This window comes from Hypomesus transpacificus, chromosome 6, assembly GCF_021917145.1.
Source record: "Hypomesus transpacificus isolate Combined female chromosome 6, fHypTra1, whole genome shotgun sequence".
NCBI lineage: Eukaryota > Metazoa > Chordata > Actinopteri > Osmeriformes > Osmeridae > Hypomesus > Hypomesus transpacificus.
In genome coordinates this window covers 10,445,549-10,469,457 of record NC_061065.1, presented here as the reverse complement: position 1 = coordinate 10,469,457, position 23,909 = coordinate 10,445,549, and the positions used below count along the sequence as shown (strand labels likewise).

The 23,909-nt window shown below is 46.0% G+C and overlaps 1 protein-coding gene and 1 long non-coding RNA gene across 2 annotated transcripts in view; one reads left to right on the top strand and one right to left on the bottom strand.

The window, feature by feature from the left end:
* The window catches only part of fig4a (FIG4 phosphoinositide 5-phosphatase a), a 32,648-nt gene that overhangs the window by 753 nt on the left and 7,986 nt on the right, over positions 1–23,909 (top strand). The window contains exons 3-21 of the mRNA XM_047021213.1: positions 772–870; positions 1,364–1,487; positions 3,822–3,978; positions 4,378–4,428; positions 5,534–5,685; positions 5,870–5,998; positions 7,090–7,190; positions 7,704–7,866; positions 10,087–10,184; positions 11,976–12,109; positions 12,666–12,782; positions 13,607–13,652; positions 14,118–14,266; positions 14,486–14,652; positions 19,579–19,717; positions 20,449–20,507; positions 20,744–20,891; positions 21,101–21,184; positions 22,840–23,035. Of these exons, the coding sequence (XP_046877169.1) occupies positions 772–870; positions 1,364–1,487; positions 3,822–3,978; positions 4,378–4,428; positions 5,534–5,685; positions 5,870–5,998; positions 7,090–7,190; positions 7,704–7,866; positions 10,087–10,184; positions 11,976–12,109; positions 12,666–12,782; positions 13,607–13,652; positions 14,118–14,266; positions 14,486–14,652; positions 19,579–19,717; positions 20,449–20,507; positions 20,744–20,891; positions 21,101–21,184; positions 22,840–23,035 (2,313 nt within the window). The remainder of the gene's footprint in view (positions 1–771; positions 871–1,363; positions 1,488–3,821; positions 3,979–4,377; positions 4,429–5,533; positions 5,686–5,869; positions 5,999–7,089; positions 7,191–7,703; positions 7,867–10,086; positions 10,185–11,975; positions 12,110–12,665; positions 12,783–13,606; positions 13,653–14,117; positions 14,267–14,485; positions 14,653–19,578; positions 19,718–20,448; positions 20,508–20,743; positions 20,892–21,100; positions 21,185–22,839; positions 23,036–23,909) is intronic.
* LOC124468516 lies at positions 10,645–17,849 on the bottom strand. The gene is made up of 4 exons (XR_006956196.1): positions 17,662–17,849; positions 17,398–17,568; positions 16,594–16,664; positions 10,645–10,727 (listed from the first exon to the last, which is right to left on the bottom strand). It is a non-coding gene; the product is annotated as an uncharacterized LOC124468516 (long non-coding RNA).

Sequence of the window (23,909 nt, the reverse complement as noted above, 5' to 3'; positions counted from 1 at the left end):
GTACTTCCTGCTATCAAGAATTCGGTCATTATGAGATGACCGAGATATTGCCTCTGTTTTAAAGAAACTCGTAGATAGTTTCTACGTGCTGTTTCATGCAATAGCATATGTTTGATCTAAAGAAGCAATCAAAAGTAGCCAGTTTAACTACACGGCCATGTAGCTACAAATGCATTTTAGTCAAGTTGTTTTTCTTTGTACGTAACTTTTTTGTAACTATAAAAAGTATCGTTTTTATGTATTTTCTTGGCATTGACTTAAAGTGGCTGTACCATGTCAGCTCCAGCTGGTTGATGATTAAGAACTGTTCAGAAAGTAGATCAAGACTTTATGCAATGAGGATATGTGTAGAACAGGATGACACAGGCCTTTGTTCCTGTCTGTTCTGTCTGAAACACGTTATGTCTGGACGTTCCACAGACCCAATCTCACACCAAAAAGAGATAAATAATGTTCTGTAGATATACTCCTTACAAGCCAATTAGTACAGGGTCTCTATTATGCTGAGGTGTGTGTTAGATGTTCCCTTTCAAAAAGCCTAGATGTGTAGTGTCACAAGAAACTATTTTCTGTGTACGCATATAACACTGTCTTCAACCATTAGTCTTTGTTTGCACAGTGTTCGTTCTAGTCATTGATTTTCTAGTTTGAAACTTTCATCTCACTGTCCCTACTCGTCCATGATTAACTCATCCATCCAAACAGCTGTGTCTCTGTTAGCATCTCTGTCTCACATTTCTCTACTGTTCATATCTTACCGGCTCACTTCAGAGATACTTTCTCGTGGGGAGCAATCACGCCCAGACCAAACATCGTGTTCTCAAAATTGACCGCACGGAACCTCGGGACCTTGTGATTATCGATGACAAGGTGAGATGTCACAGCAACCCAAAAGCTGCCACCAACCCCCAATCCACACATGAACTACCCCAGTACTGTTGCATAACACAGCAGAGAATGCCTTGAGGTAAATTGTGCAATCACTCACCCTGGCCTAAGAGCCCTGCTAGGGACAGCTGAGATGATGGAAGCAGTTAGACTGCAGCTCTCCTCACTGTGACCATTACTGCTTCAGAAACAAACCTAGCGTCCTCAGCTTTACATTTTATTCTCGGGGATCACCCCGCCATCCTCCCCCACTGTACATGTTTTACAAGCTTTTTCTGTGTAAGGGTTAGCCTTACTCGGGTGCTACCTTGAGACCTGAGCCCCATTGTTGTGAAGTCTGAGTATTCCTATTTGTAAAGTTTCAGGTGGTATGGAGGAAGTCAGTAAGAATGAAGAGTTGTAACATGCTATAAGGGTAGCTGTCATATCTTGCTATATGATGCTGACACCTGATCGCCCTCTCCCTCTGGTCTAGCACGTGTACAGTCAACAGGAGGTCAGGGAGTTGCTAGGGCGACTGGATCTTGGCAACCGCCCCAAGATGGGTCAGAAGGGCTCATCTGGCCTCTCCAGAGCTGTGTCTGCCTACGGCATCGTAGGTAAGAAAGAGAGAAAGCAACCACTTCCCTCACCCCCTTTCTTTCAGGTTGCCGTGGGAACCTTGATCCGCCAGTCAGGGGATGTATGTGTTCTGGAGTTCTGGAACCTACTTCCAAACTGCTTCCTGTGTGTAAATGTAGCTAATTATTGGTGTCTCATGTAAGACTGAGGCAAAGGCTTTCGGATGGAGTTTGAAGGTCCCAATACACAGTAGGGCTTCTTGTCATGAAGGCAGCTAATGTATTTTCTGTGAATAGCATATGGAACTCGGTCTGAACTCATGTTCAGGCTACGTAGAGTTGAACTAACTGCAAGGAGCGAGTTTCTCTTTTTTTCCCTAGTGACAGCAGATCTCCAGCCTGCCAATAAAGCGCTGAGTGTTAGTTTATCCCGGCCTATCCTTGGGTTGCCATAGGACCCATCTTCAAGGGGACCAGAATGACAATGTCATTTTTACTTCTCTCACAGTCCTCTTGGATGGAGTAACCAAATCAATGTTGTCACAATCATTCCGCCTTCACCTAATAACTTTTGCGTAATCCACTGCCTGTCCAATTTGGATATTTTTGCTTTTTGAAAGACAGTTGGCCTCCATTTCATCCATTAATATAACATGACCCTACCATAGGAACTGATGGCAGCCCCTTTGACACAGTAAGGAGGATGAGTTTGAGTTTCTTTTGTATTAGAATCTCATTTGTCTGTCAGTGTCAGACTAGTTTGGTCCCTCTGTCTAAATGGATTTGTACTCTTCTGGTGATGAGGACAGCAGGGGTGATCCTGTCTGGTTAAAGATGTCAGAGTTATCAAGGTCACGGTGTACAAACAATATGCATAGAGAGAGAGAAAGAACATGCGTGGAAGAGGGAAAGGAGGGTAGGGGGGGTTACAATCCCTGTGACCCGTTATGATGACTGTGTGGCTTTCAACTTAGACATAGCCTCATCTGTTGGCCATGACTTGTGTTTATGGTTCCAAACGCAGGGTAATTGGTGTGTCTGATAACAGGATTCACAGAGCCAGGACACACACAAGCACACTGAAATGCCCTAATGATAATTATTTTTTTGTTCTAGGTACCACGTACATGATATTACCTTAACCAGCTGCAGGTAGTTAAAGTATGTGGTGCAGGCAGATTATTAGAGGTGTTGGTCACAGCGACACAGACGGTCTCTGACTCTCTGTCTCCCTCAATCTTTAAAATTGTACCCACGTCACCACCAATTCACCAGTTGCAGTGTAAGAGACCTTTCCAGACAGAGCTTTGATGTGGGGACAAAAGACAAGGCTTGCCATGTCAGCTAATATAAGGTTACTCAGTTGGCCTGTACTCTCAGGTCCTTTCATTGATAATCACGGTCAATCAGCTGAGTGAAATTAGGTCACAAGCTATTCCACAGCCACATGAGTCAAGCTAGATCTTCCACAGTCCTGCTGTAAAAGTCTAATAGAGTTCCTTTAATGTGACATGATGATAGAAGGCAATCTAGGTCATCTCCGCCCTCCCAGTCATACCAGTACAATGTATGCACAGTGCCTTTACTGCTAGGCTGACCAAACACACACGCATGTGTAACATATGGCTTCCATTACCTAGCCACTGTGTGCTTAGTGTGCTACAGTTCTGCTAGGACTAGGCTTTGACAAAAGCTTAGTGAGAATGCCAGAGCGGTGTTTATGACAGGGGATATAATGTCCTACTTTAGACTGTCGATGGAGCCAGACCAGTATCAGTGGATGATATAATACTATGTTCTGATTTAGCAAAGAAGATACAAAAAACAAAGTGTCTCTGAAGCTCAATGTATCTCAACGTATTTCCAAACAAAGGTATTTCACCAGGGAAGCAGATGAGATGATGCGTCTGGGAACCACGGTGTGTGTTGCAGCCACAGTCTACATTAGCAGCACAGCCCTCTGCAGCCTGTTGTTGTGTCTGTTATGTAAAAGGTCCAAGGCTTTGAACAGGAGCATTAATGCTAATTCTGGCCCCCTCAACACAAGTTCTCTTGGAAAACAGCAGTAGCTTTGAGTGTGAAAAGCGAATGTTATAAAACACATAAACTGCATCTCATTATTTTGTCTCTTTTATTACCACTGAGATTTTCAATGGAGTATTCATTAGAAGTTGAGGTTTTGATTATGTCATGAGGCCATGGCATGGAGACACACACACACAATCAAATGTGAAACTCTTTAGCTTTGCTCATACAAATCTAGTTCAGAGAACTGAGGAGGTGTTGAGTGAAAGCAGTGGACAGGAAAGTGTGTACGTGTTATTGGGTATAGGAGAGGTCCGGGGACTCATGGTGTGTTGCTGTTTCCTGCAGGCTTTGTCCGCTTCCTGGAAGGCTATTACATAGTCCTGATCACCAAACGGAGGAAGATGGCTGACATAGGCGGCCACTCTATCTACAAGATCGAGGATACCAGCATGATCCACATCCCCAACGACTCAGTCAGGGTTACCCACCCTGATGAGGCCAGGTGGGAGAGACACCTGTCTGTACTCAGCTCTCTCTCGCTCTCTCTCGCTCTCTCTCGCTCGCTCTCTATATCTACAGTATCTCTGTCCCTCTCCTCTTCTTTTACTTTCCTTGAGTTGTTCACTTTTTCAGGCTCTCCTCTACCCCCTGCTTCTTTTTCATTCACACACTGCTATGTGCTGTCGGTATATGATGTCAAGACACACACACAATTGTTGTCTAATTCTCACCTGTTGCATAAGACTTCTTGGTAACGCTGACCTAGTAACCCAGTGAGACAGCCAGGAACAATGACATTAAACTCATTAACACAGCTTTTTTTCCAGATCTGAAGAGGTTTTCATGATGACGTTGAAGCTAATGGCATTTGTGCTTTCTTACTTCCATTGCTATCTTGTAGATATGTAAGGATCTTCCAAAATGTGGACCTTTCTAGCAACTTCTACTTTAGGTGAGTTGGAGGGGGGGGGGGGGGGGGGGGGGGTCCATGGCCACAACGGTCACGCTCTAATGCTGATGATTTGTGTTAAGGAACTGAATGCGGTCATTCTTTTTTTGAACAGAAACTTCTACACCCCCCCTTTCTCTTCCATCCATCCATGCTGCTGTCCGTGCTCACTGAATGTATTCATCGAACTGTTTTTTATTTGATCATATTATACAAGTCTCTGCTTTGAACACTTCGATAAAAGGTTTTCTGCCAGCTAACACTTGAGCTGGTCTTATCTAGCAGACAGAAGATTCTCTGTCTAAGCCCTCAGCAGCATCACCACAGAGGTGTGATGGCCACACCCCAGGTAGGGCGGCCCCATCTCAACTGGATTCATCGCCTCATTTCAGGGGGGAATTGTGGGTTTCGGATGTTTGGTAAACCTGAACTGAAAGTCCCTGATCTTAAGTAATCATGACTTGCCAGATGCTTGCCACATCCAATAATAGTTCACTTAGTGCTTTCATGTGTCCTCGGTTTCCTGTGACCCTGTCCTCCTAGCAACAGGTGATGAGCAGGCCCAAACGTAATACGCAGATTTGTTTTGCATTTTCTGCGGTTATTCAGCAGAAAATCTGCGAAATTCCGCTAGGCTTCCTGTTCTTATGTCGGAGCGTCCGAAAGATGTTCCGCAACAGTTTGACGCGAATATGGTGGATTGAATGTTGACTGACTTTGCAAAAGAGTATTGATCCATCCTCAAAGATCGGCTGAAGACTTCCTGGCCCTGTCTCTTGCTGTAATTTTGGTCGATAAATGTTTCCTTTTCTATTCTTCGCATTTTTGGCTTACATTTTAATAATAGAGACATAATATGAGTTGAAAAGTGTATTTACATTTTGCCTCAGACCAAGGCATTCTACTTGAAAATCTGCGGGTTTTCGTCGGAATTCTGCGCCCGCGTATTCCGTTTGGGCCTGGTGATGAGCCACAAAATGGCCAATTGATTTGACATTTTTAGCTTTTCAACAATGAATCACTGATCCGTCCATCCATCCGTCTATCAGCCTAATCATTCAGCCCAAATGCTCTCATCATTACTGTCTGTGTGTGTCTGACCCTCTAGCTATAGCTACGACCTCAGCCATTCGCTGCAATACAACCTGACGCTGCTGAAGAGCCCATGTGACCCAGGGGCGGAGCCAGAGGAGGAAGTGCACACACAGAGCCGCCAGGACAGCTTTGACATATTTGAGGACGAGGGCCAGCCCACGCAAGGTCAGGCACACAATCTCTTTCTTTCATTTTTTTTTCTGCCTTTCTTCATCCTTTCCTCCTCCCACCCCTTGATCCAGGGTTCTGCACCCCCACGTCGCCCCACTTTCTCTGTGCTGAAACCACCTCCTAAACTTGTCGGTTGAACCTTATCCTCCATGTTGTGTGTTTGCTCCTCCTCTGTCAGTGGTCCATGGGATTCAGAACGAGCCCTACGCCAAGTATGTGTGGAACGCCAAGCTCCTGGAGTGTGTCAAGGACGTGGTGCATCACGACTGGCTCATGTACATCATTCACGGCTTCTGTGGCCAGTCCAGTATCCTTTCCTCTTCACGGAAGAGAGGCCCCAGACTAAACAAAAGTTTCAAGCACGTGTTTGTATGTGTGTGTGTGTGTGTGTGTGTGTGGGTCGGCCTACAGTTTTTAAAGGGTAAAAAACAAACAAACCCGTCGCCCTCTCAGTTTGCATGTGAAGAAAAAACCTTCAAAGCACTGATATTGTCAGACAGCCTATCTGAACCAACCTCTATGCAACACGTTCAGTGCTACAGCCACCGAAGGTTCTGCTAACCAATGATGTTTATATCCACTGGTTGTGGAACAACAATAAAAAGATGGCAAGTAAGAAATGGTTATCGGCTCTGTAAACAGTGCGAGGTTTACACAGTGTGGCCATCTGCTAGGAGGAGGAGATGATACAGATGAAACTGGTTGCATATTTAATCATCAACCGTGTTTATGTTTTAGATGAGAAAGATACAGGTGGGATGATGGTTGTTATTGTGTGTGTGTGTGTAGTTCTTTTTGTGCGTGTGGTTCCTTACGAAAGTGCATGTGCTTATTTCTCTCTCTGTGTGTGTTTAATATTTTGGGGATTGATTAAGGATCCGTCTGTTGTTTCCAGTTTGGGAGTACCTTTTTCTTGTGATTCTAGGTTTGTACTTTGGATAGGTTGGGTGCTGCTGTACCGTGTAACAACAGAGATACTCTATTTGACTGATAGAGAATGTTCTGTCCCTCTTTCTCTTGAAAGAGAAACTAAAACAGTTGGAAGGAGTGGGTCAGGCAATGAGAGGACAGGAAAGGTAAAGTAGAGAAGGTATCATCAGTAAAGGTGGTAAGGGTGGTGAGAGAGAGATGGAGGGATGAGAGAATGATGAGAATGATGATTAAGAAGATTCTAGGAATTGGAAAAAGAGTGAACTGTGACCACGGCACTGTGAATGTAAGTGTGTTTTTATGTGCTTGTGAGCGTACATGCGTGTGTCTGTGGTAGTGTGTGAGTGTTCTGGCATGTTGTGTGAATGTGGCATTGGTTTGTATGTTGTGTGTGATTGTGTGTGTGCACATGTCGTGTTCTGTGTGTGTACAGTGTATTGTGTGTCTCTCCTTAACCCTGGGCCACAGAGCTCCTGATATATGGAAGGCCGGTCCATGTGACGCTCATCGCCAGACGCTCAAGCAAGTTCGCCGGAACTCGCTTCCTCAAAAGAGGAGCCAACTGCCAGGTATTCATTGCCATTGCCATGGAAACATGGCCCACTTGTCCCCCGGTGCCTCATAATAGCAGCAGCAGGGTTGGAGCGGGGGGTGGTCAGAGCAGGAGGGGGGGATGGGCAGAGCAGGAGGAATTGGTTAGGTGAGTTGTCACTAGCGTGATTAAGGGGATGGGGGAAGACTGAGTGAGGGTAATATGATGTCTCTGCCCATGTGTGTGTGTGCGCGTGCACGTGAGAGAGAAAGACAGAGAGACAGGTGGGTTTGTCTTTACCTCGGTGACACAGTCTCTGGCTTACATGCATGCTTTTTGGGAAAGATTATTAATCTGTGCTCTGATCCTACTGTACGTGGCATCCCAGCTAAATGTAACACACATGCTGGTCGATGACTTCATGTATTGAAAGCCAGCAGAAATGTGGTTGTGTGTATTGGAAATAGGATTTAATTGACAAAAATAGTCAAAATAAAATGGGACAAAAGATTGAAATGCATCCTCCTTGTCTGACTCCTCCCCCGTGTAGGGCGACGTGGCCAATGAGGTTGAAACAGAGCAGATCATCCATGACGCCTCTGTGATGTCGTTCAGAGCGGGAAGCTACTCGTCCTATGTCCAGGTCCGGGGCTCCGTCCCCCTCTACTGGTCCCAAGACATCTCCACCATGATGCCCAAACCCCCTATACGCTGTGAGTCTCCTACCCCTTCACCCCCATGTTCTGGAAGTACACCCCACAACTCATTTTAGCAGTGAGTTTGATGATGCAGAGACTCTGGTCTCTCATCCTGTTTACTAGGTATTTCTGTGGCATCAACAGACCCAGTGAAGAAAAGAGGTAGTGATGAGGCAAGGGACAAGGGGAGGTAGGAAGCAAGGGAGGAAGGGACTGAGTGAGGTAGAGACTGAGGGAGGTAGGGAACTTAAGGTAACAGCTTGAATAACGGCATCATAGATGAAAGACATCTTTACTCTTAAACCAAGGAACACGGAACCCAGTGAGTGACCCTCCCTCTCTCCCTCTCTCTCCCTCCCTCACACTTGTCCTCTTCATCTATTTCTTTCATTATCAGTCCATCAGAATTAACCTCCAGGGTGTGGAGATTTAGTTTCTGTGATGGAAAAGGAAGAAAGCCTGCAGATAGGCGTGTGTTAAGTCTGGACTGTTTTGAATTCTATGATCTTCCCTCATTTGCCCTTCAGTATATCCCAGGATGACATTTAGCTGCATGAGGCAGAGATGCAAAGCTTGTCTCCAAGAAGTGTGTGTGTGTGTGTGTGATTAGGTAAGTTATCACTCAGACACAATCTACTCCCCCTGTCTGGCCTTTATCCATCCCAACCTGGCATTTCCTTTCATAATAAACAAATGCAAGATAGATCAGGTTTCTTCTGTCTAAGTTCAGTGTCGTACTCACCTATGACAACCTCAACTTAGCCCTAAACCCAACCCCACTTCACCCCAAAGCCACAGATCACCCCCAAATCCCAATTCACCCCAATATTCTCTGTATAAAATTGGTAATCACTGTAGGTACAATACATGACTTTTGGCATGTCTGGGACAAAGGATTAGATCATAGTCTATCATGTTATTATACACTACACTCCCACTTAGATTAAACTGCCGTTTTATTTTTAATAACCCAGATCTGATTAAGCTTCCGTATTTAACCAGTCTGTTGCAGGCACTGTGTGTTCCTGTGTGATTATATAACCAGATCTTAACATGAAGGTCTACAATGCCTTACTAAAGTATTCACTCCATTCTACACAACTCACCTTCTTCAACCTAACTGCCTCATATCAATAATGAATTAAATATCGATTTCCCCACTCGTCTACATTAGTTCTATGTATTTGTAAGACATTAGTGGTACATTAGAAGCACTGCCTACAGGTGTAGGTGTGATGAGTATAGTTTACTTTTGTGAGGCACCTTAATGCCGTAGAAATCCAGGTCAAGTAGGTGTATTTTGAAGACTGCGCTGGTGCTCCAGAACCACCCCATAATGCATATGAAGGCAGATTTTCCATCTCTCTCAACATGTTTCCTTCATTATAAGGTGCTGTGTTACGTGATTTGGGTGGCAGCTTAATGACCAGCCTGGTGTAAGTGGAGGTCTTTGGTGGTGTGAAGGAGGTATATGCTGGCTATGCGTGATGTCTGACTCATTACCAGCCCTGATGCAGGGTAGGAGGGAAATGAGCCCCACCTTTCTTTTTACTCTCTGTTTTCACTTTCTTTCTTCTTTCAATCACTCTATCGCACTGTCTTTTTTTCTTTCGTTTTTCTTTCTCTTTGTCCCTCACCCTATTTCCCAGTGGAGGGACCATTAGATATAAACACATTCAGCTGACCCAGATTCTCCTTTCTTCTTCCTGATTGGTTGAAGTGGGGTGCTGTCCTGTGAAGATAGATTAAACCAGTCGGTTGAAAAACAACGGTGAAAGTTGAAAGACGGGATGATGGAAAAGGACAAACAAAGAACATGTTCAAGTGCTGCTGTTTTGTCAGGGTGTGCGACATAACTACCCGCTTTGACTGGACCCTGGCTGACCTGCTGGTTCGGTCACTTGGCATGTGTTCTCCTTTATGACTTTACTGATTGGCTAGTTCTGAATGCGTGATTTGTTGGTGGAGGAGGATGTACTTAATAATAAACAGTCCTATGAATTCATGTAAACTTGCATTGTAGAACACATACTTATTGAACAGGTTAGTTTGAATATACCACATATCTCCGAACTTGGTTGAATCAGGTTGAAACTGTCCTGTTAGAAGTAGTTGACCTTAGACCTGTATGCATCTGATGGTTGCCTCAGACGCTTGGTCACAACCATACCAATGTTCTGAACTGCTCATGCACGGGCACACCACTGATTCTCATTGACCTCTGACCTCCCACAGTGGACCAGGCCGACCCCTACGCCCACGTGGCCGCGCTCCACTTCGACCAAATGCTGCAGCGTTTCGGGTCACCCATCATCATCCTCAACCTCGTCAAGGTAACCTAGCAACCTCTCCTCTTCCTCAGCTCTGACCTGCAGAAAAGAGCCCAAGCTCACTACATCAGAAAGGTCCAAGACACACGAGAGCTGCAAAATATAGGAGCTCTTTCATGCAGAGCAATGAGGTCACGACAATGGCAGAGAAATGGATAGCTCGCCATCCTGTAGAGTAAGGTCGCTGTGGCTAGTTAGACTGGCGGAAGGAATAAATTGGCCATTACGAGCTGTTGATGGCCCTTTTAAAAGGTACAGACAACACACACATACTCTATGACTCACACGACCAGCTGACACACCTTAAAAACATACTCATATACTTTCCCCAGGCACACACATATCCTCTCAACTCGACATGTAAGCTTTCTCTCCACACTGCGGGGCAAATCCAGAGCCTTCCCTGGTTGTGTGTCCAGTGTCCAGCTCAAATTGTCATTCCCAAGACAACGGAAAACGAAATATCCAATCAGCTCCCTCACACAAATGTGAGACCAGGGGAGTGTGAAAGGGGACCTCTCTATCTTCACACTATGCCTCTTCCTCCTTGAGAAAGAAAGATGGAGACAGAGAGAGAGAGAGAGAGACAGAATGTGGAAGACAGTTTGATATTAAACATAAATAAACCATGAAATTGCAATAGTCTACGGGGCTGTGGGAGTGATATATACAGTGGTGGCCGTGATCACGGCCAGAGATGGGAATTGTGTGTGTGGTAGTGTGTATGTGCATGAGTGTCTTTGTGTGTTCCTCTATAAGTGTGTGTTAATGGAAAATGATGATGCAGAGTTGTGTCTAATGGCCAGTAGTTTTATTTACGTGGACTCTGTGTGTCATGGTATCAAGGTGGTGGAACACTTGGTGAACTAATTTATCCATTAACACACTGCTCATTAGGCTGCATGCTGGGATACTGATTGGCATGTGTGTTGATATCTGTGGGATATTAAAGGCTGTTGTGTGTGATTAGCTGTGTAGTGGCACACATTAAATGGGGGCAAGAGGGGAGAAAAACAGGAGGGTTGGGGGGTTGGAAGTGGGGAGGGAGGAAGGGAGGGAAGTTGTGGAAGGAGGAGGGTAGAGAGGGAGGAGGAGGGGAAAGAGGTGGGGAGAGGAAGGAGGTGGGGAAGGAGGAGGGGAGAGAGGGAGGAGGAGGGGAAGGAGGAGGGGAGAGGAAGGAAGTGGGGAAGGAGGAGGGGAGAGAGGGAGGAGGTGGGGAAAGAGGTGGGGAGAGGAAGGAGGTGGGGAAGGATGTGGGGAGAAAGGGAGGAGGGGAGAGAGAGGGAGGAGGGGAGAGAGGGAGGAGGTGGGGAAGGAGTGGCAGGTGGAGTTGGGTGTTTTTAATACAGGCATGATGTTTAAAATATGCTGTTCTATTTCAATGTCTTTATTTTGTCATTAACATTACTTAAGAAAGAAAGTCAATTAGGAACTAAATCTTCCGGTCAGAGAAACACACAGACACAACTGACGTGAGTGACATGACATGACTCACTCACTCACCGGAAGAAAATAAACAACTTCTTTTTTGTCTTGAATGGGGTGTTGATGGATGAAAATGGCTTTGGTCACAGTGGTGTTGTTTAGGTAACAACCTAGATTATTGTTATTATTTTTTTGCAACAAAAGTTTCTCTCTCCTGTCCAACCAAAGTGGTCATGTAATTCAATATTTACTGACAGAAAAGTATGACGTGCCAAGTAAAACTAGGCCATAGACCCAGTTTCATAACCGAACACAGCTTTGTGTCTTGGATCATACTTTTGTATTGGTGTTTTTTTTGGCGGGGTGTAGAAACGAGAGAAACGGAAGCATGAGAAGATCCTGAGTGAGGAGTTGTATCCAGCCATCTTAAACCTCAACCAGTTCCTCCCACCAGAACACTGCATCGACTACATTGCCTGGGACATGGCACGGTACACCAAAAGGTAGCTGTCAGCCAATCATTTAGTTTATCTTGCCTTCATAGCTTAGCATTGAGCTACATCAAAGGGAAGCAGCTCATCTTCTGTCAAATAAGACTGCCATAAAGGGAACAAATCTTACCTTAACTTACATTTCCCCACACACATTGGGCTCAGGTCTTTCTCAATCCATGACACGTGTCAGGAAATTGTACAACGTATTTTCTACACTGCTGTGCACAGTTTTTCATGTACAATCAGGTAGCTTAATGGCTGCCGTAGCCATGGAAACTGAGGGAGGCAAGGATATATTTTGTGTTCATGTCTGCAGCCTTGGTAATATCCATGAACCCACACGGCTGAGTCCACTCACAACTGCTATGTTCAACGCTTTTGTCAATTAAGTTTCTTTTAAAGTCTCACTTTTCTCCTCCCTCACCCTTTGCACCCTCTCTATTTATCTGCCCTTTTTTCTGTCTGTCCCTCTATCTTACTTTTCTTATTTGTTTTGATCTCACTTTCTCTCTCCCCACCACCTCCTTTTTTCTCAAACTTTCTCTAATTTCCCACCCTGCCCCAGTAAACTGTGTAATGTACTGGATCGCCTCAGTATGATAGCAGAGAATGTGGTCAAGAGGACTGGCTTCTTCATCAACCGCTCCGATTTCTACTGCCACAACCTCCGGCCGGATGATAGGTTAGTCCCTCCTACACACACTTCTCCATCCGGTGGGCTATCCATCCAACTACCTCACTACAGGACCCTCCCCAAACGTGGAACTCACAAACACACAAACACTCACTTACAAAGACCCAAAGCCCTACCACCCCGACTTTCTATCTAGTTCAGAATCAGGTTTAATATAACCTTTTTCTCCGTTAGAAATACTGATAATGGGGATCAGCAAAGTCCATCTGGGAACTCCCCATAGATGTGGCCCATTAATAGAGACAGCGGTTGTCTAAGTAACCAGCCAGAGCCTAACTGGATGAGAGGATGGCAGACCATGCAACCTAGTGCTGAGGGACCCTGAAATCCCACACATCCTAATCACATGGTGTCGACATGACCGCTTCATTACAAAAATTGCAGCACCAAAGCTAATGCTTGTATTCTTTACCCGTATTATGATGCAGGCACTGTCAAACACCAGCTTCAAAAACATTCACTCTCCCAGTTTCTTTCTAACAAACAAAAAGCTGTGTCTCTATCTCACACACTCACTCTGTCTTCTGAGGGTTAAGAAAGTCCATGCTGGCTCAATTCCAAGACTGGACGTGCTGTAAATCCAGATCCCTTCCTGACTCTGTGTGTGTTTATTGTCCTCACACACACAGAACCACATACACAAACACACACCGGCCAAGTTTCTCAGTCCAGTCTGGAGTACCGTTTCCATAGAAGATGACTGACATGTGATTGGAGTGATACTGTATGTGACAGATTCACACAAAAACGTTTTTTTGACTTGTGTTTGTAAATTTTGCCTGACCTTTTTGTTTGTTTTTTTTTAATCCAAGATGGGGAGACTTGGGTGGTCACATCTCCTCCAATGGACGTGTCCAGGTATGATTACAGAACAACACAAGCACACACCCCCAACCACATCCCACACACCCTCCTGAAGAACGTACTCCCAGGACCTCTATTCATGTTTCCTTTTTTTGGGCTGTTGTGGTGCTGCTATGATTCATGCTTAGGTAACACTAATATTGGAGTAATTGGGTTAAGAGGATCTTGTCACATATGGAGAAAAACCCACCACATGGTCTTGTTGTTATGTTACCATGGTAACCTGTAAGCACTGATATCGCTCGTGTGTCTGCAAGTTTGGAATAGCTGTTCTTGTCTTTCTTTTGGTATTCCCTCTGTCAATGTACACAATACATATTGTTAATGTAAAATTAATATAGGTATTATAATACATTAATATGCAGTATATATTTGTTATTTGATTAGACATTTCTTAAAGAAAAGGGAGTACTCCATATCTATTACCATAGCAACAACAACACCAACTTCCTGTTTCAGACTGGAGTCCTGCGGACCAACTGTGTGGACTGTCTAGACCGGACCAACACCGCCCAGTTCATGGTGGGGAAGTGTGCCCTGGCCTATCAACTCTATGCACTGGGCATGATTGACAAGCCCAAGCTCCAATTTGACACAGACTGTGTCCGGTATGTAACTAGCCCATCTTACAGCGCAGCACAGTACAGCATTAGTACATGTCACAGTCTTATTGAAAGCAATCCATCATTTACATGCAAGGCACTCAGGCACTGACTGAAAATTTAGACTCAATGAAGCACATTGAGAACACTTATGTTACTGACCTATTGCCTAGTCGTCTGTTCTGGGTTTGTAATGTATGTGTGTGTGTGTGTGTGTGTGTCCAGGCTGTTTGAGGAGCTCTATGAGGACCATGGAGACACCCTCTCTCTCCAGTATGGCGGCTCCCAGCTGGTCCACAGGGTGAAGACATACCGCAAGATCGCCCCCTGGACGCAGCACTCTAAGGACATCATGCAGACACTGTCCCGTTACTACAGCAATGCCTTCTCAGGTACACACACACACACACACACACACAAACTTAATCCCACCCAGTTCCAATTTCCCCCAAGTATTAGTCATATCTTTTCAATTACTCTGTAAAAGCCCCCCATACACACACATCACATACACAAAAACACTTGGTGCATTGACCATGTTGTGGGTTGAGCTTAGTCATCCTCTCAACCCCCTAGCCTCCTCTCCCCCCCACCCCCCGCCCACAGCTGCCCCCCCAAAACCTAGGTTACCATGGAAATGCAGACTCACTTTTTCCTTCACAATCCTACTGTTACACAATATTGCCCCCCCTCTACCCCCACCACCATCCATTAGTCATCATTAACTTTCCATCTACAGGGAATTAATTATGAGTGTTTTTCCGCGTTTTTGGCTATTGACACATCTAAATAATAATATAAATCAAGTGTACAATTCCCCGTCTTACACATGTACACACACACCATGTACAGTAAGAGCATGTCATTACTGTATTGAACCATTGGTGAACTCAACTGTGAGCGGAGCTCTGGGGCCCCATGTATAAAGGATTGCGCAGCTTTCATACCAGAAGATGGCGTACGGCCAAAACTCGAAAAGTACCTACGCACAGAAATATTCACATGTATAAAACCGGTTGTACGCCAGGTCCTGCGCAGCTATCCTGTGCAGGACCTGGCATGAGATTGACTGCACATGAACGAGCCACTTACCCCGCCTTGCCTCCTCCCATAAATGAATATGCAGATGGACTATAAATGTACTCCTGAGGTCATTTCTTTGTCTGAATTACCGTGTTTCTTTGAATAAATGCCACCCTTGAATAAATGCTGCACCAAAAATGAACGTTATTTAATAAACGCCACAGCGTTTATTCTAAGAAATACGGTGACTGTGAGATCGAGGTTCTGACGAGGTGGAGGTGAGAAAACAGGCGTGTTCGACTTGGCCAACAGTCGGCTGTAGCTGGCACCCTTGAAGCTGAGATTGCCATTGGCTGCTTCAAGTCAGCCGGGTTGCAGGCGCTTGCAGGTGACGCCGGTGCTGCATGAAGTCGAACGCACCTATTGTGTCCTGTTTGGCGGCCTGTCATCATATTAGCGACAAAAAAAAGTCAGCGGAGTGGAAAACTGTCACTATTTGCGCTCTTTCTTGTTTTTAAACTGTAGGACTTTGAGATTGAGCTGAATATAAAGTACATTACAAACAAAATAATTTTATTATTATAGGGCCATAAATGCTGTGGGTTCAGAGAACCGGACCATGGCAGAAATTAAGAAGAAATGGTCCGATGTAAAACTTTAAATTAAGAAACAAGTGGTGGCGCATCGTAACAGGATGGCAGCTATAGGGTTAGCGTTACATGCATTTCCTGAGTGATTTTGTCATTCGTTTGACACCCTCAAGTTTAACAGAAGTTATTAAGTGGTGGCGGATTAAACAGAAGGCTATAGCATTTTCCGTTTTGGGATTTTGGCATTTTGATGTGATCATTCACATTAATGATCAAACTTTTATTATTATGTTTTTTGAATAGTCTACGTCATAAACATACTGGAAACTTTATTTTGTAATGTTTGGTGAGTTTCGGCACTTTTCAGTTAGAATTCGCCACGTTACAGAGCCAGACAAGACTTTGCGGACGGTCCGCACATTCTCACGTCTGCTCAAAAGTTTCTGTGACGGCCCGCACATTCTCACGTCAAGTAAATCTTTATACATCACACCGTGTGCGTGAAAACCAGCGTATGCAAGCTTTTTGTGCGTACGCAACGTTTATATATGAGGCTCCAGGTCCTTTGTCATGTGGATTGGCACCAGACGTCTCCTAATGACCTCAGCCATTCCATGACTGCCTTGAGCCTGTAAATCCCTTTATTGATGAGCAGTTTTCGTCATCTGCTGCCTTCAGAAGCACTGAGTATAGATTAATGTGTTTAACAGTTATTAATACCTGCTGTCTGGGGGTAAACTGATGAGGCTTGATCTTTCTGTTATTGGTCCTCGCTGCCCGGCAATGATGCCCTAAAGGGTTTCAGAGAAGACAGCTGATTGACAGAGACTTTCTTTTAATGCACACACCCTATTTTCCCAAGATTAAAAAAAAAAAAAAAAAACACATGAAATCTCACATTGGCACACACACACACACACACACACACTTGGGATGCTCGTTGTTACAAGGGATGCCTTAAAGAATCATTACTTCACCCGGGGACTCATCGTCTACACATAATCACTGATGGCGTGGGCAAGCTCTTTTTTTATCATCTTAAAGTAAATGCTAAACATTTCCTGCGGGGCGCTTTTGGTAACAGGAATACAAGTGAATCGGCTCATTTATCCTTTGGGCAGAAAATGTCTTTGTTGTTATTGGAATAGGATGGGGAAATTAAATATAGTGGATGTTATTGTGGCTGCCACAATGGGTCTGGCTTTCCTAGCATGGATTGATCCTTCTGAGGCACATTGACTCACAAACACACACACGTTAACTCCCACATCCCTGGTCTGATTGTTGTTGTAATGCTTAGTTAATTTGCTCATAGCTTGTCACTAGTATCTTTGTTAGCAGTTCTGCTCGTGCCAGCCACGCAGTGACGCAGTTGGCAGCCCCAAGTGTCCAATCACATCTCCAGTGTGGGTGAGAGCCGGGGTCATGTGATCCACTGGACTGTATATGTGCAATCTCACTAGTTTTGAGTTATCTCCTCTTCCGTATCAATGACCGTGTGTGGTTTTGATCCGTTTATCTTACCTCCTTGTTTTCCCTGCACCCTGAACGACTCCCATTTGAATCAATGGCGACACAACCCTGTGCACCTTAGGGGCACCTGAGTGCGGGTCCAGGTCACAGTCATTCTGGAACCCTCCTGAGCCAGTCCCCTGCCAACGACCCTCCACTCCTAGCAAGGACTGTGTGAGAGGACTGGGAAAAGAAAAAGAGAGTGAAGAAAGGGAAAGCAGTCAGACTAAATCAGCCGGTGTGCTGTCATGGTGCCCTTCTCCAACACCTCCTCACCCGCTTCTTCCTGATTGCAATTTCCTTCCCTTATTACCGTGGTGCGAGTCAGGCGAGCCTCCTCCTTAATCAGAACACTCTGGGACACATTCACTTTCTCTCTGGCTGTCTCACATTAAGGATCTTTTTTTACAGGTCCACAGCTGAATGTGTCCTTTTTTGATGGTACAATCATGAAGTCTGATATGTGTTTTCTCTGCTCACTGTGTGTATTCAGAGGCTGCGTTCCCAGGGTTCAAGGGACTTGTAATACAGGATGAACTTGACCAACACACATTCTTACCAAGATGTGCAAAGAGTCTGTTGTTAAAGCATAGTACAATTCCAAAATCCAGACAGGCAGGTTTTTTTTCTTTTGCATATGTCTTTTTTTCCATAGTACAGCCTTGAGATGTGTACAATTGCAGCCGTTCATCGTTTGGCTTCTAAAGCCCACATCAGGAGGTTGTGACAGTGTTGAAACATTCAGTGTTGCCATGGTTGACGACCAATGTACTGCATGTTCCAGGACACACAGTAGTGGCCTTTTAGTTAAGAGTCTGCTAACATGCAGGTACCAGAGTCAGTTACTAGAGTCGGTTACTAGAGTCGGTTACTAGAGTCGGTTACTAGAGTCGGTTACTAGAGTCGGTTACTAGAGTCGGTTACTAGAGTCGGTTACTAGAGTCAGCGTCAGTGCCTAGAGTCAGTTAGCAGACTGTTACAGGTGTTTGAGTATTTTGGGTCTCTGAGCTCCTAACTGAGTACCCACTGTAGCCAAGCATCTGACCCTCTCTTACCCAAAAAATCCACATCATGATGTCCATTTCAATACCATTTCTTCTTTTCGTACTCGCTTTTCCTCAGCCTCAACACCCCCCACCTCTGTCCCTCCATCCCTCCCTCCCTCCCCTCCTACTTTCCTAACATGTATCTTAAGCCGCCCTTGATCCTAAAGTCAGGCACAGGATGTGTGTTTGGGTCGTAGTAGGTGTGTGATTTCATTGACCCCACAAGCTCAATTTGTTATGTCCTTTCCATCTAATCTTGTACAAGGCCATGCTGAATTTATGGCTTATGACAGCAACTGAATTTAGACACTTGCCTGTTAGGTCTGTGGAGGGCCAGTCTGGTTACTGAAGTTGACAGGAAGTGAGGTACAAAACAGAAAGAAACACACATACACACACGCACACACAGATCAGCCATCTTGTAAGTTATCTTTGCATTTTATCTGTTTATTTCCCAGGAATAAGTTACATGCCTTTTCTCATCCACTTATCACATAATGAGTCAAAAGACCCACGTGCATCCGTGGGTTAACATGTTCCAAAAATGACTTTACTGTCTAGTATTATTTCCAGCGTATAAAGTAACACAAATCTAATCTCCTTGGCTGCTTCTGTGTAGGATCTGAACTCTCACCCACAGGCTTCAGATGACAAAGCTCAGGATGATAATTACCTTCAAATTGGTTGTAGGGTAAAGAGCTGTAATTATGACTGCAGTCCATCATTTGGGGGATAATTGATCTGCCTGTTGGACGATGGTAAGCACCACCTGACTGGCTTTGACGCCTGCTGAGGCACGTGCCACTCTTCGTACACCCATGTGGACTTACAGGAGACCAGGAAGTCATGCTCTTGTCTTGGATCTGTGTTTGCACACCTGTTTTTTCCTGGAAACTTCCCTGGTGGTTTGTGTGTATTTGATTTGAGAAGGTTTCTCGTATGTTCAGTATCTGCTGACTGTCTTCCATCTTCTGTGTTTTTTATGATCTCCTCATTGGTGTCTGTGTTGACTGTTTCTGTGATGCCTGCGTGTCTGTGATTTGTGTGTTTGTTTGATTTTCAATTTTTTTATTGCACTCTTTCTCTCCTCTTCTTTTTCTCTCATCCCCTCTCACTCCATCCCTCCCTCCCTCTGTCTGTTTCTCAGATGCTGACAGACAGGATGCCATTAACCTGTTCCTGCAGGTGTATCAGCCATGTGACAACAGGCCTCACCTGTGGGAGCTGCCTACAGACTTCTACCTGCACCAGAGCAACACCATGGCCCTGCTCCACCACCGCCGCAGGTACCACACACCCCCTCACTGGACACCCTGGCCAACACAGCTAGGCGCTGGTGGGGCTGTCGGAGACTATTCCCCACACCTCCTGACGCGTGTTTGTTGTGTCATTATGTGACCTAGTTTGCAAAATGGGAGATTTTGGAACTCCATTTGCCGAAACATGTAAACAAACTAGGTTGGTGGCCATAGAGATTGAGAGCATATCTTGTGCATATCCACACACACAGACACTCAGTCACACTTACAGACACACAATCAGTGCTATAGCAGAGCTCTGCTGTTTCTACACTCCCACAGGGCGTCCACTCTATTTCTGTGTGTGTGTGTGTGTGTGTCCACACACACGTTTGCTTGTCTGCGAGGGCCAGGCAGAGTTTGTTAGGCTTGTACTGTCTGTGCTCATATGACACCACAACACTTCACAGGCAGAAACAGCACTAAGTCAACTACTGAGAGAGAGCAGTCTGTCCAGTCTGTCTCTCTGACACCCTTAGTTTTTACCCAGTTCTTTGGTGTTCTTGGTATTCACTACTGTGACTGCTCCATTTACTGTACCTTTGTGACTTATTGAATAGAAGGATTTTTTGTTCGATGTTAGTCCCAGGGTTGGCTTTATGAATTCACTCTCCATATCTGGGTTATAGAACCATAGGCCTAATAGCTGTTGTGGAGGCCGGGAACCAATTCCATGTTTTTTTTCTTTGCAAAATGTGTGTGTGTGTGTGTGTGTGTAGCTACACGTACTGGTGGTCGGAGGGAATCTTGTCCTATCTGCCACTGCCCTATGATGAAGGTACATCCATGATTTTCTTCTTCAGTCATTTGAAGATCAACATTACCATGACCTAGTTACACCTGCCCTTTATGATACACTTGCGTGTCTACGTTGTTGTGTGTGTGCGCGAGGGCGTGTTAGCATATGATATTTGTTATATGAGCGTGTGTGAGAGAGCGATAGCACATGAATCGTGTAAGCCTGTGTTTAGGTTGTCCTAATAGTTTTCCCTGTTTTCCGCTGGATCCATCCAGTCCCTTGTGAAGAGAACATGAAGAAGGTGAAGGTGAAGAGGGTCAACCGCTATGACCAGAGCATCGACATCTACACAGAGTTCTTCAAACCATATGAGCTCACCTCATTTGACGACACGTTCTGCGTGGCCATGACCAACTCTGCCAGGTAGGGCTGGTGGTCCATCTGCAGGCCAGTGTGGTCTCCTCCACTTCCATTCTGTGGTGTACACACACACACACACACTTTTGGACATGCTTAGCCCAGTTCCTCTCTACATCCTGCTCCCGTGCGTGTCTGTGTGCGTATGTCTGTGTGTGTGTGTGTGTGTGTGTGTGTGTGTGTGTGCGCGTCTGTGTGTGTCTTTGTTCTCACAGGGAGTTCATGCCCAAGACGGTGGGAGTGGACCCCAGTCCCTTCACTGTGAGGAAGCCAGAGGAGACAGGGAAGTCAGTGCTGGGGTAAGCTTGTGCGGGACGTTTTGGTTCTATTGTGTTTTTCGGTATTCATTGACTCGAGTACATGCTGATGAGGGTGTGAGTTTATAAAACCCCCGAAAACATGTGCAACACCCGCACAGTCTCCTCCTCGCTCCTCTACATGTTCCAAAGCAGTCACTTAGTCCCCGTCTACTACAGCACTGCTAGGAAACACCAGACATGCGTTCATGGACCTATATCTGGTATCGTTGGTGTTGCTGTGTTTTTAAATGAGGCAGGGAGAAGGTGTGCAGGGTTTGGGGGGGAGGGGGGTAGTTTGTGCGATAGACTGATGCGGGGGGGGGGGGGGACTGATGCATTGGTCACGGTTTGGAATGTAAGGGAGAAAACAGGACAACTGCGGATATCGCTATAAAAATATTTGGACGACGAAGTTAAGGCGGCATGCGTGTGTGTAACTTAACTGAAAAGTGCTGCGGGAAACCCTGGTGTGGTGTGTGTGTGAGGGGGGTGGGCATTTAAGGCAGGTGTTTGTAGAGACAGAAATAAGTGGTTTGACATGGGTCACTTGTGTGTCTGCACACTCTCTGCCATCCCCTCCCCCACCCCTCTCTGGCTTCCCATCCACTGTTGTCCCAGTGTGTCCCAGAGCTAAGGGCAGTCAACACAAGCCATTCTCTTGGTTAGCCGTTATACTGGCAGAGGACGCCTTCAATCCTTTTCTCTGTGAGCAGTTAGAACGCCACAACAGTCAAAGCCGTCTTGGACTTGATTTATCTTCATTTGTCGTTCTTATTAGTCTAGGGAGTCAGGTGGCTGAGCGGTTAGGGCATCGGGCTAGTAATCTGAAGGTTGCCAGTTTGATTCTCAGGTGGCTGAGCGGTTAGGGCATCGGGCGAGTAATCTGAATGTTGCCAGTTCGATTCCTGGTCGGGACACATGACGTTGTGTCCTTGGGCAAGGCACTTTACCCTACTCGCTTCGGGGAAAATGTCCCTGTACTTACTGTAAGTCGCTCTGGATAAGAGCGTCTGCTAAATCACTAAATGTAATGTAATGTAGTTCAAAAAACAACAACAATTCTGACTCTCGTGGGTTCATCACACTTGTATTCATTTTTTATTATTTTTATTAACATCTCTCGAAGCACAGAAAGATCTCTGTTGTTGCTCATGGTGCATGACTGTACAGTTACATGACTACAGGGGCGTCTATCTGTTATGTCCCGTCGAGTGCACCCCCCCATATTTCACTCCTTTTTCCCTCCCCCTCTCTCAGCCACCTGCCTCCCTCTCTCGCCCTCCCCTGTCTGTCCGTTGTGTCACGTGGAGGTTGTGTGCGTGCTGTTTCCAGGCTGACTGACGAAGCCCTGCTCTCAGTCAGGCCTTATCCCTACTGTTCCTGCTGTGGTCACGGTCAGGCTACCTTCTGGTCTCAAAGCAGTAACCACAGCGTGGTTCATCACTGTCTGTTAACCTTTGCGAGCGTTCCACAGTTGCTCCCCTATATTTTGACACAGGCTTTCACTGTGTGTCCTGGCAACAGCCTTGGATACCACTTGGGGCTGCTGTGTTACGGATTGTGGTTTAACTGGTGTGTGTATGTGTTTTCTTCTCTACCTTCCCCCCCTCCCCTCTCTCTACTGGCCACACAACCCCCCCTCCCCCCCTCCCCAGTAATAAGAGCAGCAAGGAGGAGGCAGTGCTCCAGAGGAAGACTGCGGCCAGCGCCCCGCCCCCCCCCAGTGAGGAGGCCATATCCAGCAGCTCGGAGGACGACTCGGAGGAGGACCGCGAGGACGACGCCTCCGTCTCCCAGCGCTCCACCCCTGTCAGGATATCCGAGGCAGGGGACGGCGGCCGCGCGCAGGAGGTACGGGACTGCACACGCACGTGGGAATGAAGCCCCCCCGCGCGCACACACACATTGTGTCACACAGACAGCTGTTGGGGGGGGGGGGGGGGAGCAAGCTGGGGTATTTCATATGTTCTCTATGTAACAGACCTTCCACACAGCCTGCCTGGCTCATGCTGGCAGTGCCACCCCCATCATCACTCTAGCCTGCCGCTGAGATAATCTTTGTGTTAACAGGCCTCCACTGTCTCTCCTAAGTCAGGTGTTCCACCTTCAGCATGTACTCAGCTGTAAAATTGTACATTCTAGAAGCATCCAACCAGAACCTGACAGACACAGACAGAACGTCCAGAGTTCTATTTATCTAACTGGGTCACAGCAGAAGCAGCAGATGAACCCACGGGCCAAGATGGAACTAGAACAGAGCAGGAACATCTTGGGTGCTTTCCTGTAGTGGTCGTCCAGATAGTGGCCCTTCAGGCCAAGCTGAGTAGAAGGTTTTGGTTCCTTGCTGGTATGTACCTGGTTCATACACTACCTACAGGCTGGCTCTGCCCTGCATCTACTCCTGGTTTCCTGTTTCCTACTTCCTGTCTCCAGCTTGTTCCTTACCTCTCTTCCTGGAGGCCGTATTCTCTGGTTGCCCAGGTGGCCAATGCACGCTCGTTGATACAGCTCGTCGATACAGCAGTGACTTAAATTCCTTGTTGTGGGGGGGCGGAAACCAATCAAACTCTGATGCAAGGCAACAAGGGAGCTCTCAAAGGCTCGTGCTGGGAACATGTCCAGTAACGCACAGGAGAGACAACCATGACCCCCTGTGTGTACCTGCCCCTTCCAAGTGACCCCTAAAAACATCAGACCACTCGAATAAACACTCTCCTCACCCTGA